At 46.5% G+C, this 20,064-nt stretch overlaps 1 protein-coding gene across 1 annotated transcript in view; it reads right to left on the reverse strand.

The window, feature by feature from the left end:
- Window positions 1–600: 600 nt before the first annotated feature.
- LOC127206459 (adenylate kinase isoenzyme 5-like) overlaps window positions 601–20,064 on the reverse strand; it is a 34,913-nt gene continuing 15,449 nt past the window's right edge. Inside the window, exons 4-5 of the mRNA XM_051165735.1 lie at window positions 3,975–4,017; window positions 601–651 (exon numbers count right to left, since the gene is read on the reverse strand). Coding sequence (XP_051021692.1) covers window positions 623–651; window positions 3,975–4,017 — 72 coding nt within the window. The 3' untranslated portion in view covers window positions 601–622. The remainder of the gene's footprint in view (window positions 652–3,974; window positions 4,018–20,064) is intronic.

Raw genomic sequence — 20,064 nt, forward strand, 5'->3', positions numbered from 1 at the left:
CAAATAGCAAAGGTTGGACGCTAACACACAGCATCCCTTTGGCTTTGCGATGCATTCCACGACTATGAGCTGAGCCTCCTACAGACCTGCCTTTTCTATGCTGAAACGCAACAAGGCAAAAAAAAAAAAAGCTAAATTGCATATTTATGCACACAACCATCTGGAAACCTCAGGGGTGTTACCTTGATCAAAAAGAGAAACAAGAGCCGGGCGTGGAGGCGCATGTCTGTAATCCCAGCACTCGGGAAGCAGAGGCAGGTGGATATCTTTGAGTTTGAGGCCAGCCTGGACTTGCTACACAGAGAAACCCTGTCTCAAAACTAAAGAGAGAGCAGAGAACAAAAAAAACAGAGAGGATGAGAGACGTTGAGAGGAAGTGAGAAAAGAGAGAGAGAGAGAGAGAGGAGAGGAGAGATGGACGGAGAGAGAAGAGCATGGGAGGAGAGGAGGAGAGAGAGATAGATAGAGAGGAGGTAGAGAGCGAGCAGATAGAGAGAGCGAGAGATGAGATTTCAAAGCAGGACAGAATGAGAGATGAATATAGCTTTTTTTTCTATTACAATATTATTAGCAACTATATAGAAAAGTTGAGAGCTGTTACTCACCCATCAGGAAAATGATTTTACACTTCCTCAAAATCCTCCATGGAGCCTTTAAAACAAGAATAATTTAAAATATTAGCAAGAAATGCTGCAGCAAAGTCCCTGCTCTGCTCCTGTTCTGTAAACAGCTTTTTTTATTAAGATCAGGTGAGGCCACTGGGAACAAACAAGTGTGCTAAGCAGGTGATAATGACTGCTTTGGTCTTTTTCCTAGACCCAGGCACCATAGTTTTATTTAATGTTGACACCAATTTCAAGTGTAAAACTGATACCATCAAATAGTGGGACTCACAAAGAAAGCCAACTCCTTAGTGGGTTTTTAAAAATTACGTATTATTATTTTTTAATTTGAGACAGGGTCCCACTGTGTGTCCCAAGCTGGCTTCAAACTCAGCTGGACTTCAAACTCTCCACTCTTTGCCTCAGCTCTGCGAGCGAGCGCTGGGATCACAGGTGTACACCATGGCTGGCTAGAGAGCCGATCTCAAAATTTATGTTTAAGTTTTCTTAAATATGTTTGTTTTTTCACTTTTAAAACGTGGCACTTTTATTTGTTAAGGATTTGATACATGCGCATGAAGTGCTCAGAGGTATGTATTCCTGTTCTTCTCCCTAGTCTCCTAGATCCACCCCACGCCGGCCCAGTAATTTGCATTTGCAGCCATCGTGTTTAATAGAGAAGGAATTGATACACAAGTAAAGACGTCTACAAGACAAAAATAATTTACAGCTGCAGCAGACAATGCCACTTTCTAAGGTGTGATGTAAAGTTTCCTTTAAAAGCATATCTATTTATTTAATAATCACGAGTCAGTTTGCGGAACAAGACCAAATGAGTAGTAAACAGAATCATCAATGCACAGTGATGATCATGACAGTGAAAACAAGATCCAAATTTGGGGAGCCACGACTTTAAGGTGAAATGAGTAAGGGAAGGAAAAAGTCTGAAAGCATCTGGAGTTAGTGGATCCTAAAGGGTTTTGGACTGCCAAGTGCTGAAACGGAAAACACAGGGCAGTAGACAAGTGTGCATCTCTAGTCCTATAGGCAACAGGCTTGACCTAAACAGGGTGTGTGTGTGTGTGGGGGGGGGGAGTGGCATTGAGATTATGTTTTTACTGGTGTATGGAACTCACATTTTTTCCATACATGTCAAGCAAGGGCTTACTTAACCACTGAAATATATTCCAAATCTTTAAAATTTATTATTAGCATTTTTCACTTTATGTGTTTTTCCTGCTTGCATGTTTGTGCACCACATGTGTGGTTGGTGCCCACAGAGGCCAGAAAACGGTGTCAGCTCCCCTGGCGCTGGAGTTACCGGTGGCTGTGAGCCTTCATGAGCATGCGGTGTGCTGAACCCAAATTCTCTGGAAGAGCAGCCAGTGGTCTTAACTGAGGAACTGTTTCTCCAGCTTAGCTGAGTCCTTTTGTTTTTAACCTTTTAATTTGGGGTGGGGTGGCACTAAGTGGTGTAGGTTACCCTTGAGCTCACTCTGCATTCGGATATCTCTGACTTGTCCCCCTGAACAGCTGGAATCACAGGCCTGGCTATTGGTCCAGATGGTGTCTGAAGTTTTCTGCTAAAGCCAAAGACACCGAGTTTCTCACATGTTTTTCAGCTTTTCTGAGCAACTTTGTATTTGCGGTTTGGGAAGTGGCCACATTTTTGTGGTTATTTTCTTGTTTTCAGGAGAGGTCAGATTATACCCAATTTCAGCTTAAAACCCGATTATTCTTTTAGTTGCTAATCATTTTCAGACAATGTAGTAATCAGTAAGGTGTATAAACAGTTGTTGGTGGCTTGGGGACAAGCTGAGACACCAATGGGTAAGGAAGAGTGAGGATCTTTGTATACACACAGACTCTGGGTAGAAGCAGGATAGAGCCCACATACGAAGTGAGAATGCCAGCCACGAGTGTATGTCGCTTGTAAAGCTTTAGAAGGTTCTAGTTTTCTACCGTCACATACTTCTGAGTGAGCACACTGATTTTTACAGGCAGGACCAAGTGTAGCAGCCAACCTTCCCACCTCTAACTGAGATGGAGCCGGTTATGGCCAGGGGCTGAGTGATGGCTGCATTGCAGCTCAGGGTTCTGTGCCCTCCGGGTGGCTCGCCACAGTCTTCGGCGACTGCCGTTATCACATACTGATGTTTCTACTTTCACTGAATATCATGTCATGGGGCCCTTCGTGGATGAATGGGGAATTAAGAGCAGGGGCTCTTTAAAAGGCCCAATCACGTGTGAGTTACAGAGAACACTACAGACCTACTTCCACAAACCTCGTCAGCTTTTTTTCTTTTAACCAAGTAGATAGGACATAATGTATTAATCTAGGCAATTATGAAACTTGTCTTTTATAAACACTATAAAATTCACAGCATTTGTTCTATTTTCAGTTCTACATATAGCTAGCATGGAGCAGATATTTCAGTTTTTAAGTAACTGTTTTTAAGACAGGGTCTCATGTACCCCAGGCTAACCTCAAACTTACTATGTAGCTAAGGATAATCCAGAACTAATTCTTGTGTTTCCACCTGCTGAGTAGTGGGATTGTCGGTGTGCACCATCGCACTGAGGTTACCGAAGTCTAGATATTGAACCCAGGGCTATGAGCATGTTAGGCAAGCATGCTCTCGTCCTTTGAGAAACTTCTAACATGATCAAAATGATGAAATAGGATGGGTTTTGCTTTGGCTCCCAGTGGAATACTATTTCAGCACTACTATTTGTGACAAAGAATTCTGTTTCCAACATTATTAACAACAATTGCATCTCAGATGAGCCCCATTGGCTCTGTTACCAACACTATGAAGCTTTTATGTGCCAATTAAATTTGAAAAATACTAAGGAGGGAAATCATTCCTTTTACAGTGGGGCCTTGCTACACTGTAATACAAATGACTTCCAGTGGGGATGGGACAGCGAGTGCATCCCACACATCGTTCCCAGAGCATCACTTCTCACTGAACATCTTAGGAGTCACGTTCTCTGGGCAGTTAGAAACCCTTTGTTTGTTTGTTCGTTTTCCAAGACAAGGTTTCTTTGTGTAGCCATGGCTGCCCTGGACTCGCTTTGTAGACCAGGCTGGCCTCGAACTCACAGAGATGAATCTATATGCCTCTGCCTCCTGAGAGCTGAGATTAAAGGTGTGCACCGCCACACCTGGCTGAGAAACATATCTTAGTGATGATCCCCTTTTCCTCCTGTGGACAAAGAAGGCAGCCAGCCACAGAGTTCCAGGATGATGCAAGGCTGCTGGCTGGGGGAAGGCACCCTGTTGCTGTTGTTGGTGCTTGTAACCTTCTTGGTGTTAAATTAAGAGAGCGTATCAGAAGCTACGTGGTCTGATTAGCAAAGGAATCTTACCTCCTGCGGTTTCCTCTCCAAATAGATTTAGCTGATCATCACCCTGTTTTAAAAATAATGACAGCATTAGACGGTAACATTAACAGGTCCTTGCTGACCTTTAATGCTTGACAGTTGAAACAATTCTGTTAAGGGAAGAACTCCCAAACTCTTGTACAGATGAGTTTCAGGAGTTACGTTGTTGAAAGCCACTCAGTGGTAAGGGACAGAGTTCAAAGGTCGACACGGACCATCTGCCCTCAGAGGCGGTGGGTGAGAGCTACAGGATCCAGTCTCATCCTTTTGGAGTTTGAATTATCTATGGTCAGAAAAGCCTGCTTCAAGAGCACAAACGCCTTCACTGTTAGAAGCTAACGGATAGGAATGGTCACAGCTATTTTATGAAGCTGGCAAAGTTTTCAGTAAAAGGACGGGTAGTGGTTCAGCTGTGAGCCTCTGTGTCTTTGGCCGTAGTTACATTTTGTTAGTTCTTAAGCATAAAATGAGGAAAGGTCACTTGATCTTTCCTGCCATGTGTTTTTTTTTTTAAAGATTTAATCATTTATTATGCATACACTGTTCTACCTGAACTCCAGAAGAGGACACCAGATCTCATTATAGATGGTTGTGAGCCACCACGTGGTTGCTGGGAATTGAACTCAGGACCTCTGGAAGATCAGCTAGTGCTCTTAACCTCTGAGCCATCTCTCCAGCCCCTGCCATGTTTATCTTTAAAACTCTTATTTTGCCTTTAGCTAGGTGACCATTTTTGTTATAGAGTAAGTAGCCTATCATATTTAGGGGGAACATGTTTATAAAGATTCATCTGTTGGGAACTCTCATCACCACCTACACCATCGTCATGCGCTTTATTTCCCCACATCCTTACCCACAGGCTGACACATGTGCAGGCTAGTTGTAACTCTCGACTTGACACAGCCTGGAATCATCTCTGGAAAGGATCTTAATGAATGTATCCAGATGGGGTTGGCCTCTGGACATATCTGTGTTGAGTTGTCTTGACTCTTAATTGATCAGTAAGGTTTAGTCCACTGTGGGTGGCATCGTTTCCTAGGCCAAAACCTGAATGAGGAAGGCTAGCTAGCAAAGCACTTATGTGGCATTTGTTTCTCTCTGTTCTTGACTGTGGATGTGATGTCACTAGATGTTTGATGTCTCCTCAGTGGTGGACAGGAGCCCAGAACTGTAAGCTGAGGAAACACGTTCCTTCCAAAGCTGCTTTTAGTCTGGCTATTTTACCACAGCAACAGAAACGAATCTAGGACACCACCTATAGAAGTTTCTTTCCAGGTAGATGAAAAAGTGACTTCCAGATGTCCAATGATACAGTATATTCTGGAGAAATGTCTGTCACTACCGAATGTTCTCAGTAGAGTGTTCTTGGTTGCACAGTCTTCTGTTGTACTGTTGGTACCGCTGTTAATCTTTAACCTGCTCTTTACTGATGAGCTGAGCTGTTCTTGCATTGCACTATTTTAGAGAAAGTGGCTCAGTGAATACATTCACATAAATACTGCTTCACACATATATTCCCGCAGGGTAAATTCTAGGATGGAAGCTTTGTGGGCACACATTATATGTATTTATAATTTTGATAGATTTTGCCAAGCGGGTCTCCATAGAGGTTGCAGTGTTGTGCAAGGACAGTGTCTCTGGCACTTTCCCTAGGCTTGTGCCTTATTTCCCTTGGACCATAGAGTCTATTAAATGAGGCCGGTGGTTACATGGACTCGCGTAGGCAACCTGCATGGAAAGCACTTTGTGGAAGTTCAGCACCTTGCCACCTTGTTAGAATGAGAGCCTTCTGGACATCTTTACTGCTTACAGTTGCCCTATCTCTGGAGATGCTGCAGTAAGACAGGATGCTTGGTGCAGTGGTCACTCGGGGACAAATTCACACTAATTAATCTCCTCTGAGAAGGGAAACAGCCTCAGGGCTCCTCGGGGACACTTGCTCCTGTTACTTCCCTTATTGAAACTGCCAAGTTCACAGTGTGGAGAACGGGCCTGATTCCCCGCATTCCTGCCATTCCTCTTCCCCAGTCTGAAGAGGAAGATACCGAGGCTTCTGGCTGTGCCACCATGCCCTTGGTGACGTCAGCTGCAGAATGAGAGCCACGCTTTTCACTACCTTGAGCAGCTCCAAAGATTTAGTCCCACCAGCAGAGCAACCATGGTAGGGGTTGGTAGTCTCCCATTGCCCTCCGGACCCCTGGCCCTCAGGATTGATCAGTCTGTGCCCGTGAGCAGGGATGACTCTACAGTACAGATGGCACTCTAGAGTTCCCTCCAGAATCAAGAGAGCTTGGATGGAGCCTGGGGACCATAGTTCTTGTGCGCTTTTACCCCTGCACCGTCCTGAGAGTAAGCCCACTTACACCCAGGCATAAGACTCCCCAACCCGGGGCAGCTTCTAGGGCAGCCAGCTATGGACACATCTGGAGGAATGACTTTGCTTGTCCAAAGTGCACACTCAGCAGGAGGATTGGAACACTGGTTGGAGAACGGCTGCCAATCAGACTCTGCTCTCCACCTGTCTGTTGTTAAATACATCTAGGTGATGTCAAGAGGGAACTGAGTGAACACCCTCCCTTTTCATTATTGTTTGACCTCAGGATGAGATACCGACAGGCTGAGATGGCCTCACCTTTCCTGCTGATGGTAGCATGTCTTGGGAGTTTGAACAAAGTTAATCTGAGTTCCTAAAACAATGGGCCACATTGCGGAGGGACCTTCCCCACCTCTCTCTGGCTTCTGGAGTCTGATCTGTTTTTATCTCTTGCTCTTATTCACAGCCATCTATTCTGATCAGTTTAAGGCTTCGACTGAACCTCACTTTATTTCTCTTAGCTCACTGGTAGTAAATAGGTTTCTGGGCATAGAAGGAACTCTAATTTGTTCTTAGGAATGCCAGGCACAGGCATGGAGACCCAGATGAAGGTGATGTTTGATTGAGGGTACTGTTCTCCAGCAACTCCCAGAATAACTCACACTTCCAAGGCACATCTTCTGTAAGTCATATTATAGGCTCAGTGGCAGAGTGCTTGCCTAGAACACCCAAGGCTCTGGGTTTTATTCTCAGTGCTGTGAAATAAAAACCAACCTCTTGCCTAGAATGTGTGAAGCCACAGGTTCCATTCACAGCAAAACAAGCCAGCCAGCTGACTAACCAACCAAGATCAAGGGCTCGGACTGTAGCTCGGCAGTACAGTCCTCTCCTGGCATGCAGATGGCTTAGAGTTTGAGCATTGCAAAAATAATATTTATTTGGGTTGTGGATATAGTTCTATGGTGGAGTTCTTTTCTAGTTTTTCTACTGAAAAAGAAGAAATGAGAAGGGCAGAAGGAAAGGAGGGAGGAAGGGAGGGAGGGAAAAGGAAGACGGAGGGAAAAGAAAATGGAAAGATATCTGGCTTCTTACACACACACACACACACACACATGCATGCATGTGTGCACAACACGCCTGCACATGTACACACACATGCATGTTCACACACTCGCATGCACTGGCACACACACACATATGCGTGCACGCACGCACACACACAGTGTTTGCTTTGGTGAACAGGGTGCTAGAGGCCTCTGGAGCTGCATCTCATCTCTCCCAATGCCGAGTATGTTCTACACGAATGGTGCTGGTTTAGGGCTACCTGCTGGACAAGGAGGGGCGCTGTGGGATCACTCTGGACCACCTGATGTTCTACTTTTGCTCAGCTGCACTGAGGTTTCATCTGAGGGGAGACTTAAGAAATCCCAACGCTCTAACCACCAACTGCTCTGGACACTTCTTTGTGTCATAGCTTTTTGCTGTGTAGACTGCACACAGGCAGCTGTTTGTCACTCTGAGTCTGCACTGAGGACTTATTTATAGGTGATTTCCTACAGCCTTAAACTAATGTTTAAGGGGACAGGCTGTGGGACAGCCAGTTTTGTGAACCGACAAAGACAGCATACCTGTTTATGCACGGAGTTTATGTCAATGTCATTTGTGACTCACAAACATGGAGTCTAGAAGCTACCTAATGCCACTGAAGGGCGTCGGTGGTGGCCTGCGTGTGAGGCTGTAAAGTCATGGACACGGCTCTGCTTGCTGCGTGCTTTTGTCTCTCTATGTGTGGCATTGCTAACTGGTGGGGAAGCATCCATAACTCAACATTCGTGGCTCACACATCAGCATCTGATGTGCATGCCGAGGTTGACGGGTCTCTGGTTGCCATTGTTCAGCTAACCTGCACTGACTGCACTTCCCATCCTGCCTTCCTCCGGGGTAACGGAGGCTGGGTTAGTTTCTTCTCTGGTCTTCAAGACCCAATGCTTGACAAGAAAACTGAAGGGACAAAGGGACATTTTGGTTTGAGTGTATAGTTCATCCTGGTGAGAAGGCGTCTCAACAGGAGCCGCTCTCACGCAGCAGTGTGGGAGCGTGACGCTGCGAGTCCACATGGCAGACCAAGAAGCAGAGAAAGATGTGTGGGGCAGCGTCATCAGGCTCCTTCCTTCTCCTCTTCTGTTCAACCACACAGTGCTGCCACCCATGTTCAGAGTGTGTCTTCTCTCTTTAACATCTCTGGAGACACCTTCACCGACACCCCAGGGGTGCATCTCCTAAGTGACTCCCATCACACTGACTGAGCGAGCACTCACTATCACGGTGTCTGGCAGCACCAACTCAACAAAGCAAAGCCTTGTCACGGTTAGTTCCCTGAATGACTGAGAGAGGACAAAACTGAACAACTTAGCGGCACAGATGCTTCTGCGATTTAATCACCGTCCCTCTCTAATGGCAGCACAGCATGCACTTAAGGCTGAAGGGCCAGTTCTTACCGAGCTATCACGGGAGGAAGCTGATGCAGATCCCCATAATTCAGAGAAGGCATTTGCAGCTGTGAACTCACCTGATCGTTACTGTGGCCCCATGGGTAAAGAATGGAGTGACTGAAGGGGTGGGAAGCCCCTGAGTGGAATGTGCCTGGGTATCGATATTTCAGGAGGGGTCAGGGCACTGAATTCGACTTCCTGATGCCAGCCTCTGCTTCCCCGGTGTCACAGTGTGACACCTTCCTATCCTTCCAAGCTACCAGGCTGATTCCAGCTTCGGGAGAGGCTGCTACTCCTGTTGTTTACAGGACCCTGCCAACATCCTGCAGCTTCACACAGGCACAGGCACAGGCACAGGCATGTGTGCCCGCACATGCACTTTTAAATATGACACACACTCACACACAAAATAACAATGATGATGGGCACTTTATATTCCCAGGGGCTTTCAGCACGCGTGAGCTCATCTGACCTCAGCACCAGTCAGTAGGCGGCAGGCAAGCTCAGGGTTCCTGCCTGACTGATAGATGAGGAAGCCCGACCTTAGACAGTAAGTGGGAGGCAGTAGATTGGCGTCAGTGTTCTGAGCACTAGGCCTGTGTGCTGTTTCTCTCCCACCGTCCGACACATAGACCCGTGAAGCACTGAGGACCCAGTTTAGCCAACATGGAGAAGTCACAGAAGTCTGTGGCATCAGCGTGGAAGTGAGGATGGATTCATGGATGGCTTGCTAGTAAATGAACTCAAGATAGATCGCATTCACCAGAAAAAAAAAAAAAAAGACTTATTTATTTATTTTTATGTGTCTGTGTGTTTTGCCTGCATACATGTCTGTGCACCACATGCAGTGTTTGTGGAGACCAGAAGAGGGCATATCTTCTGGAGCTGCAGTTTTGGATGGCTGTCAGCCATCATGTAGGGGCTGAGAACTGAACCCAGGTCCCATGCAAGCGTGGCAAGTGCTCTTAATCTCTGAGCCATCTCCCCGGCTTTGTTTGCTTTTTGACACAGGGTCGCACTGTGTGGTCCTAGCTGACCTGTAACTTACTACGTAGACCTTTGAGCTCACAGGGACTTGCCTGCCTCTGCTTCTGCCTCTGCCCCTGCCTCTGCCTCTGCCTCTGCCTCTGCCTCTGCCTCTGCCCCTGCCTCTGCCTCTGCCTCTGCCTCTGGAGTGCGGGGATCCAAGGCACAGGCCACCACACTTGCCCCCATCAAACCGTCTAACGGTGGGGCTGCAGTAAGAATGCTGAGAAGGAACTTTTCGAAATCTCTCTTACCTCCAGCAGGAGAAGAGAACCCCCTAATGTATGGGAAATGGTATACAATTTAGTTATACTCAAGAATTTAGTCTGCAGCAAGTCATGATTAGAGGACTGCTTGCTGGAAAGTGCTTGCATAACTGAGTAAACAGACGGAAAAACATGGTGTGTGCCTGGCTGGCCCTTCCCCAGTCATCCTGAATCGCAGGCTCTCTGTGCGAACAGCTTTTAGAGTTTTACAGGCCTCCCTCTCTAGGAGTGGCACTTTTATTTTTTTAATGAATGGATTGAAATGCTGACTTTTCTAGTCAGTAATTTTAAGGAAAACACTTCCTTGGTAGCCTATAGGTTCCTGGTTTCATAGCCACGTGTTTATGTCAACTCACCTGTCGTCCTCACACACTGTGTGCGGCCCTTCAGTGAAGAAGGGCACTATGAGGCTGGTGGACTAAGGGAAAGGGTTCTTATTAAAAATTTATGTTATTTTCATTTTGTCTATGGTGTCTGTTGGAATGCTTGCCCTGTGAGGATGGGTGCTGGGGCTGGAGTCACAGGTGGCTGTGAGGTGCCTGACGTGGATGCTAGAAACTGGACTTGGGCTTCTACAAGAGCAGTGAGTATTCTAAATGGCTGAGCCATGTCTCCAACCCGTCACGTTTCCACTTTGACTTTTTTCTCACTTGAAGTGAGGTTTGGATTTGGGGAAACAGCTGAGTTTGCTAAATGTTTGCTGTGTGGGAGGTTCTGAGTTTGATCCGTAACACCCACATAACAAGCCCTGTGAAGCCACACGAACCTGTAACCCTAATGCTGGTTAGGAAGGGACAGAGGGACAGGAGGATTCCTGGGATTGCTGGCCAGCTAGTCTTGGTGAATTGGTGATTTCCAGATTAAGTAAGAGACCCTCTCTCAAAAAATAATGTGGAGCACTATTGAGGAGAAAACATTGTATGTTGATCTCCGGTCTCCACGCAGCACACGTGGACAGTCCAGGGCCTCGGACAAGCCCCCCTCAGCATCCTTTTCTTTGGGTTCTTTGCTGAACATGGTAAACCCAAGGCACTGTAGTCCAGGGAACCTCTCAATTATCACCACTGTGCACAGCTTTTCAAAGACCCCCCGAAGCCACCTACAGCTGCCACCATGCACCAACATCGCCCCTTCCAATATCCTTCTACTGCAATGTAGTTTCAGTTCCCTGAGAGGCCGAGTAAGGTCAGGTAGAGAATGGCACAGAGATAGAGACTGTGGACCAGTGCAAATGTGGAAGACAACATCAAAGGGACAGGTCAGAGTATTAGATCATTCTCCCTCCCTCCCTCCCCCCCCCTCCCTCCATCCATCCCTCTCTCTCTCTCTCTCCCTCCCTCCCTCTCTCTCTCCCCTCCCTCTCTCTTTTCCAGAAATCAGACTGGGCTCCCTTGCAGCTTTATCTCTCTAGGACAGAGAATTGACAAGAAAGCAGCAGCCCTCCCCATTCAGCTGTAGGATAAGTCTATGGTTTCCCACGCACTGCCTGTCCCTTGACATGTAGCCTAAGCCAGACTGTCACAAGGTGTGAAGCACCTCTCACTTCCCTCACCCCCAAACCCTGCGAGTCAGGAGTCAGACCTCTCCTTTTCCCTCTGGGACTACAGGGTCTGCTTCTCCCTTCAGGGCCCCTGCATGCTGAACATGGTGGCTATTCACTTCAAGACCCGAGCATAGCCCTTCACAGTCCCGAGGCTCTCTCCTAATAAGGCTCATCCTGAAGGTTAATCTCAGGCCAGCCTGCTGTTGAGGTGAGATGACAAGAAGAGTTCTTTCTGAAAGAGATATTTTCTAGATTAGCCAAGAGAATGCCTAAACTTTAGTAGTGTTATTGATCAATGAGAAAAAGAGAGCCACACATTCTCAATCTCAGAATTTGGGAGGTGCAGTGTGTATGTGTGTGTGTGTATAGTATGTGTGTGCAGTGTGTATTAATGTGTGCATGTATATAGTCTATGTGTATAGTGTGTGTATATTGTGTGTGTATCGTATGGTATCTGGTGATCAAAACCAGACTTGATGCTCGGCAAGTATTCTACCACTAAGTTATATACCCAGCTCTTGTGTTTTGGGACATAGGATCATCCTATCTAGCTGAGACTGGCTGGGAACTTGTTACACAGCCCAAGTTGACCTCACACTGGTGCGCCTCCTGCCTTGCCTCGTGAATGGCGGAATTAGAGTCATGTGCTACCATGTCTGACTTTTAAAAATTCCGGTGTCTGTGTTTTGCTGTTCCATAGTACCAGACTCCTCATGGCACCACAGGGGCACCCATGGTCTCCCATTTTTATCCCTCGCCACAGAGCCTCACGTCCTAGCCAAGGAGAACTTTGTCTCCACCCTTGACTCATTGTCAATTCTGTTACTCAGTGCTCAGCCAACAGGAATCTGGGGAGAGGTTGGGCTAACTCTTAGGCAGTTTTCAAGAGCCTCTGTGCTGTTTCCTCCCTCGTCTCTCACCAATACTACAGGGACAGACCTGAGCTGGCCTGCATGAGCACAGGAGGACACATGGAAGGAAGTCTGAGTCACAGCACTGGCGGCCATCTCATAGCTGGTCCCTGCCTCAGCAGCTTCTGGCCACCCACACCAGTCAGACACAAGTAGAGACACTTATTTACTGTCATGCCCTCGTCCACGTCTTTTCCTGGCGTTCATATAAGAAACTGGCCTGACATTCCAGACAGCTGTGAGTCTAGAGGTTGGATGAGGCATCAGACATGGTCCGTGAGCTTCTTCTCTGGATAAGGCCACCAGGTCCTAGAGCACAATCCCTTTAGTGAGCATCATCCTGGACTCACTTTGTAGACCAGGGTGGCCGTGAACTCACAGCGATCTCCCTGTCTCTGCCTCCCGAGTGCTGGGATTAAAGGCGTGCGCCACCACTGCCCTGCTTTGGCTGGGATCGTTTCTGTGCTCTGTTGTCAGTTGCTCTCTTTGGACTTGTTCACACTTCCCCCTGGAAAAGTCACTCAGCAGTGCAGCACTTTAGCGAAGCTCACACATGGATCTGACTGCCCCACACTGTAAATGCAGGAGCCAGTGGAGATCAGCCAAGCCAGAGGACCTGCTCAGCCAAGCCTAGTGTCCAGCCCACATCTGGAGAAATCATCACAAGATGCCGGCTTAAGTCCCCAAGTCCTCGGCAGCGGTACAGCAACAGTTGATAGAATCCCAGCTTCCTCTTTTGAAATATTTGAAAATCCTTCAGCCCAAGGACGACTGCCCGTTCCCCTCCCCTCCACTCTGCTTCCCTCCCCCCTCAGGACAACATAGAAATCATCTCCCAGCATGGTTTGCAGCATGGCCTCACCTAGTTGTGTGCTCCTGGCTACAAGCTGGCCTGGGAAGCCAGCCTTTACAGTGCCTCTATCTCTTAAGAGGTTAGCACAAAACTCTGCAGGCAGAAAGGAGAGACAGTTACTGGTTTTTTTGAAAAGCTTTTGGGGAAGAGTATTTTGGGAATATTTAAAAGGCACAATGACATCACCAGGAGCTGTGCACATTTAACCACTACAGATGCAGAAATCCAGGAAACTGGCCTGCCATTTCTACTTATACAAGCCCTTCCCAGACAGCACCGAACACAACAAAGACCCACTGTGAAGGGGAGAAGGGAGAAATGCTCAGACAAGGCGGAGCCTGGGCTGGAGTGACCCTTTAGCAGTCAGGACATTGCCAATGGGAAACAGGGTCCCTAAGGAAGAGGGGAGACTTCCCTTTTCTGTGACTAGAAACCAGAGGCCTGCCCTCAGGCATGGCTGCCCACATGTGCCCACAGCTGTGCACTACTGCACAGACATTCGTGGCTAAAGGGCTGGGTGGCAGCTGACTGCACGAACCAATGCATATTGGTTCCTAGTTGATGTAAGGATGGGTGTATCAATACTTTTAATTTTAAATATTCAGACTATAACATGATGAAAATATGAGAATGAGAGTAAATGAAAGTTTATAGATTTTTACAAACACACAGGCATGCTACCTGTCAATGCTGCGGGACTCATCTGACCCAGTCAGAGTCTGAAAGTGCACTTCCTTTCCCAGCTGAGGACTTGCTGGCTAGCATGGCTCAGATCAGCTCTCTAAGCTTTCCCTTCTTTTGTGAGAACAAGGTCTTGCTGGACAGCCTAGGCTGACCTTGAACTCTTGATCCTTCTCCCTCTGCCTGCCTCCTGAGTGCTGGAATTGCAATTGTATAGGCATGCGACACCACGGCCAGCTCCTGCCCTTGCTGACCCTGCTTCCCTGTACATGCTGTAGAGTGGCAGCTGCTGCTCCCTGCCTTCTCTGCTGATGGCTAACAGAAGAACCATCACCCACCTCCCACCCCCACCCGCACTCCCATGATGGCTGTGGTGTGGGTCTACTGAGGTGTGAGGAAAAGGACGGTGCGAGGAAGGATTGGAGAGGGTAAGGGGTCTTCTCAGGAGTGCCTGTGAATTCAGAGTTGGTGGGGCCAGTCGAAGGCAGGCTGGGTCCCTGTTGTGAGGAGGAGAAGGCTGGGTCCCTGCTGTGAGGAGAAAGCAGCCAGAGGCAGGCCTTTCAGGCATGGCCGCTCTATACCACTCACTCTGAAGATGCTCAAGAAATTAAACACCACCAAACCAAGTAACCCAATTGAAAAATGGGGCTCAGAACTAAACAGAGAATTCTCATCAGAGGAATATTGAATGGCTGAGAAATACTTAAAGAAATGCTCAATGTCTTTAATCATCAGGGAAATGCAAATCAAAACAACTCTGAGATTCCATCTTACACCCATCAGAATGGCTAAGATAAAAAACTCAGGTGACATCACATGCTGGTGAGGATGTGGAGAGAAAGGAACACTCCTTCATTGCTGGTGGGAATGCAAACTAGTACAACCACTTTGGAAATCTATCTGGTGCTATCTCAGAAAAATGGGAATAGGGCTTCCTCAAGACTCAGCTATGCCACTTCTTGGAATATACCCAGAAGATGCTCCACCACACAACAAGAACATTTGCTCAGCCATGTTCATAGCAGCCTTATTCATAATAGCCAGAACATGGAAACAGCCTAAGTGTCCCTCAGTAGAAGAGTGGATAAAGAAACTGTGGTACATTTACACTATGGAATACTACTCAGCTATTAAAAACAAGGAATTCCCAAAATTTGTGGACAAATGGATTGAACTAGAAATGATCATAATGAGTGAGTTAACCCAGAAGCAGAAAGAGTCAAATGGTATATACTCACTTATATCTGGACTAAGAGGCATGTCCCATGAAAGTCTGCACCTACCAGGAAATTGGGACAGAGAGGAAAGACTTCCTATTGGGACTCTAGGTGAGAGAAGCATGGGAGAATGGGAAAATAGAAGGATCCAGAGAGTCCTAGAAACCTACAAGTACAACATTATGATGGGCAGATCTGGGCCCAGGGGTCCTGCTCAAACTAAGGCACCAGCCAAGGACAATACATGCAGTAAACTTCGAACCCCTACCCAGACCTAGGCAATGGGACAGGACATTCTCCACAGTTGAGTGGAGAGTGGGGGTCTGACCTTCACACAAACTCTGGTGCCCCATATTTGACCATGTCCCCTACATGGGGAGGCCTGGTGGCACTCAGAGGAAGGATAGCAGGCTACCAAGAAGAGACTTGATCCCCTATGAGCATATACAGGGGAGGAGGTCCCCCTCAGTCAGAGTCATAGGGGAGGAAAGTAGGGGGAAAGCGGGAGGGAGGGAGGAATGAGAGGATGGAAGGGATGGGATAACAATTGAGATGTAATAAGAATAAATTAATAAAATATATTAAAAAATAAGACAGTGGACCATCCACATGGCTGGAATCAATCCCTCAATGCCCCTTCATGACTTTCTCCTCAAGGTACTAAAATGAGAGAATTAAGAGGCCTGGATAGGAGAAAACATGGAGGGGATTATGCTTGGATTCCACACAGCAGTATTTATTTTAGGAAAAATATCAAGAATAGAATTGCCATATGGAAACTAGATAATATAGGAAATGTTTTTTTCTGAAAGTAGTTTTTACTTTTTGTATACATATATGTATGTATGTATGTATGTATGTATGTATGTATGTATGTATGTATGTATGTATTCAGGTGTGTGTGTGTGTGTGTGTGTGTGTGTGTGTGTGTGTGTGTGTGTGTGTGTGTGTGCACGCGCGTGCGCACGCATGTGCACATTTCTGCATGTGAACATAAGGAAGCCAGAAGTCAGCCATCTACCTTCTTTTTTGAGAGTCTTTCACTGCCTGGAATTTGCCAGTTAGGCTTTCTAGCTAGCTAAAAAGCCCCAAGGTGCACCTGCCTCCACCTCCCCAGACCTATAGGTCTGTATCATTATGCCCTGTTTTTGTTTGTTTGTTTGTTTTTTACATGAGTTCTGGAGATTGAACTCAAATCTCATATGTGAATGGCAAACAGTTTACTCCCTAGGCTCCAAGTGTTGCTCCTGAACATCGGCTCTACAAGCTCCAATAACTACGTCACCAGCCTTGGGCTCCCAGGGTGCCTTCCCTGTCCTGCTCCACTCACTTCTGAGCAGCGTGCAGATTGCAGAGTGTGAGAGGCTCCTTGTCTCTATGAAGGTGAAACAGGGACCAGAAACAAGGCAGGGAACAGAGGTTCCAGAGGTGGGTGGGATGGTCGTGGGGCAGATGGGACCCCATCCGTGGCTATACCAGTGATAGCTGCAAGGCTGCCGTCAGCCAGGGTTTGGACTCCTGAGATTCAACATACTTTGTGTATGAATGAATTGGGAACTGAAGAAGCTGGATGTTATTTTCCAGGCTGGAGTGTGTAACTCTGTATGCAAAAGGCTGTTGTTTGCTGTGTGACAACAGCTAAATTGATGTGGTTGACAGAAAACTGTTGCTTTTTCTACATAAATTTGTGTTTTGTGTTTTAGGTCTTCATACCATGGAGAATTGTTTCTTTTCTTTTCTTTTTCTTTTCTTTTCATTTTTTTGGGGGAAGGTTTCAAGATAATGTTTCTCTGTGTAGCCTCGGCTGTCCTGGACTTGCTTTGTAGACCATGCTGGCCTCGAACTCACAGTCAGCCTCTGCCTCCCTGAGTGCTAGAATTAATGGTGTGTGCTACCACACCCAGCTGTAGTTTCATTTCTATGATCTGCAACACTGTGGTATGTTAGGAAAAATGCTAGGTTTGGGATCCAAACTCTGTCAAGGTGAAAGAACCTCCATCCAACGCTGAAGAGCTGTTTGTCAATCCTGGCCAGGTTTGGGGGAACAACTGCAGACACACAGTCATGTCCTCGCGACTCGCATCCTCACGAGATTTGAAGAGTGACACCACTCGGCACATACATAAGTGAGTGTATGTTCAAATGAACGCATGTTAGATGCAGATCTCTAGGAACATGACATTGAAAGCTCTGATCTGAATAGAGGTTGGAGAGTGAACTCAGTCGGCCAAATACGGAAGAGAAGGGCAAGAGGGTAGAAACACGGACATCCTAGGAAAAGCCCTCTGGAAGGACAAAGGAACCCGCTGGGTGCCTGGGGCCCAGAGCTGGGATGTGGACTCAAAGGGGTACATGAGGGGCCCGGAAGAGCAGGGTTACTGGACATCATCAGCAGAAAGAAAGAGCCCAAGGGCAGACAGCAAACAGAAGTGACAAGGCCAGTGTGGGGATTTTACAGAGACCATTCTGTGAGGCATGGACATGGAAGGTTAAGGAACAGTGGGTGGAGGGGAACACCAAGCCACCCTCACAAACTTCAGCCCAAAACGTGCCCCGCCTACAAAATGTGCAGGGATAAAGATAGAGCAGAGATTGAGCGAATGTCCAACCAGAGCCTGGCCCAATCTGAGACCCACCCCGTGGGAGAGAGCCAACCCCGACACTATTAAGGATATTCTGCTATGCTTGCAGACAGGAGCCGAGCACAGCTGTCCTCTGAGAGGCTCCACACAGCAGTGGATTGAAACAGATGCTGAAGTAGCGTGTTTATTAATACTGAAAGAGATTTATGACGTATTGTGGGTATAGAGAGGTAACAAAGTAGCAGATATATTGTGATCCCATTTTAGTTACTTATTTCCCTTTGTAAGTCATCTTACAGAGTTATTGGCTTTTTCATATACGTACTGAATCCTTCCTCATCTCCCATGCCACCCTTGATAGTTTTTCCTCTTCTTCTTTCATGTCACACATCACCACTGCTTTCTCCCTGCCAGCCCCTGGCTGTCCTGGATTCTCACTGTAGACCAGGCTGGCGTTGAACTCAAAGAGATCTGCCTGCCTCTGAGTGCTGGGATTAAAGGCATGCACCACCACACCTTTTAAAAAAATCTTTATTTATTTATTCATTTATTTATTTATTATGTATCCAGTGCTCTTCCTACATGTACACCTGCAGGCCAGAAGAAGGCATCAGATCACATTACAGCTGGTTGTCAACCTCCATGTGGTTGCTGGGAATTGAACTCAGGGTCTTTGGAAGAGCAGGTGGTGCTCTTAACCACTGAGCCATCGCTCCAGTACCCGCCTCCTTTTTTTAAACCTTTCTTGATCTTTCTTCTAGCTTCATGACCCACCTCCAACTCACGTATGTAAATACACAAATTAAAATCTAAGATCTACATGTGAGAAAAATATAGCATTTGTGTCTTTCTGAGATAACTCATTTTGTCTAACACAATGTTTTCCAGGCTCATCACTTTTTGGTAAAATGTCATTTTTTTTAAACAGCTGAATAAATTCCACTGTATTCCCTACTCATTTATCCATATACCTATTGATAGGCATCTATTCTGATTCTACATTTGCCTATTGAGAATAATCTGGAAATAAACATGGATATGCACGTGTCTCTTTGGCCTGGTGACTTAGAGTCCTTCACGGGTCTATCTGCCCAAGGGCAGTATAGCTGAGGCAATGCATTAGCTCTGTTCTTAATGTTTCTGAGGAAACCCCACGCTGATTTCCATGGTGGCTGCACATGCTTACACTCTCAGCAGCAGTGAGCGAAGCAGAAGCTGTTGTGGTGTGTTTTCTTGATGTCAGCCATTTTCACTTGCGTTTTCCTCAGGTATACACATCTTAAATGCGTTCCCAGATAGTCACTGACAATGTGTTTTCTTCTTTTGAGGATTGCCTATTCAGTTCATTAAGCTATATTTGAGTGGAAGATTGGTTTTTCTGGTGTTTAATTTTTTTTACAAGTTTTTATATATTTGAAATATTAGCCCCATATCTATCTGATGCATGCTTAGCAAAACACATTTTGCCCAGTCCTTAGCTATCTCTTCACTCTAGTAACTGTTTTTAGTTACAGGTAAGCCCCCTTGTCTGTCCTTGTGTCCTTGTGCTGTCAGAGTCTTCCCTGAAAGCTCTTGTCTGTCTCTATCTTGACATAATCTCTCCGTTTTTGCTAGCAATTTTAGAGTTTCAGATTTTATATGAAGATTTTCGAGCCCATCGGAATGGATTTTTGTGCGTAAGGGGCGTGGTTAACTTCATTCCTCTGCACATGCGCAGCCTGTTTCCCGCCATGGCTTGTCAGTGAAACTGCCTTCTCCCTGAGTGTGTGTTTGTGATGTTTTTGTCAAAGATTAGGTGGTGTAGCTTTGTGGGTTTATCTTTTGAGTCTTTTACTCAATTTAATTGGTCTCTGTGAATGTATCCATGGCCGTGCCAAGCTGAGATGTTACCAACCACGGGAAGGAGAAATAACTAAGCTGTGTGATAACTTTGTGCGTAGTTATGCCATCACACAGGCAAAATGCACTGAGCAATCTGAACCGTCAACATAGGCTGAACAAAAACATCAAGCTTCATGCAGATCCGGACAGCACAGGCATTTATAAGAGCTGAAAATGTAATGAGAAACAACTCTGATGTCATGTAGAAACACATTACTTAAGAGCAAATAAGTGACATCTGCCACATCCCAGTCATTTTATGTGCGAGCGATGAAGAGATGGAGTGCCTGAACTCCTGGTCCTGGCATG

This window comes from Acomys russatus, chromosome 23 (genome assembly GCF_903995435.1).
Source record: "Acomys russatus chromosome 23, mAcoRus1.1, whole genome shotgun sequence".
In the NCBI taxonomy this organism is placed as follows: Eukaryota; Metazoa; Chordata; class Mammalia; order Rodentia; family Muridae; genus Acomys; species Acomys russatus.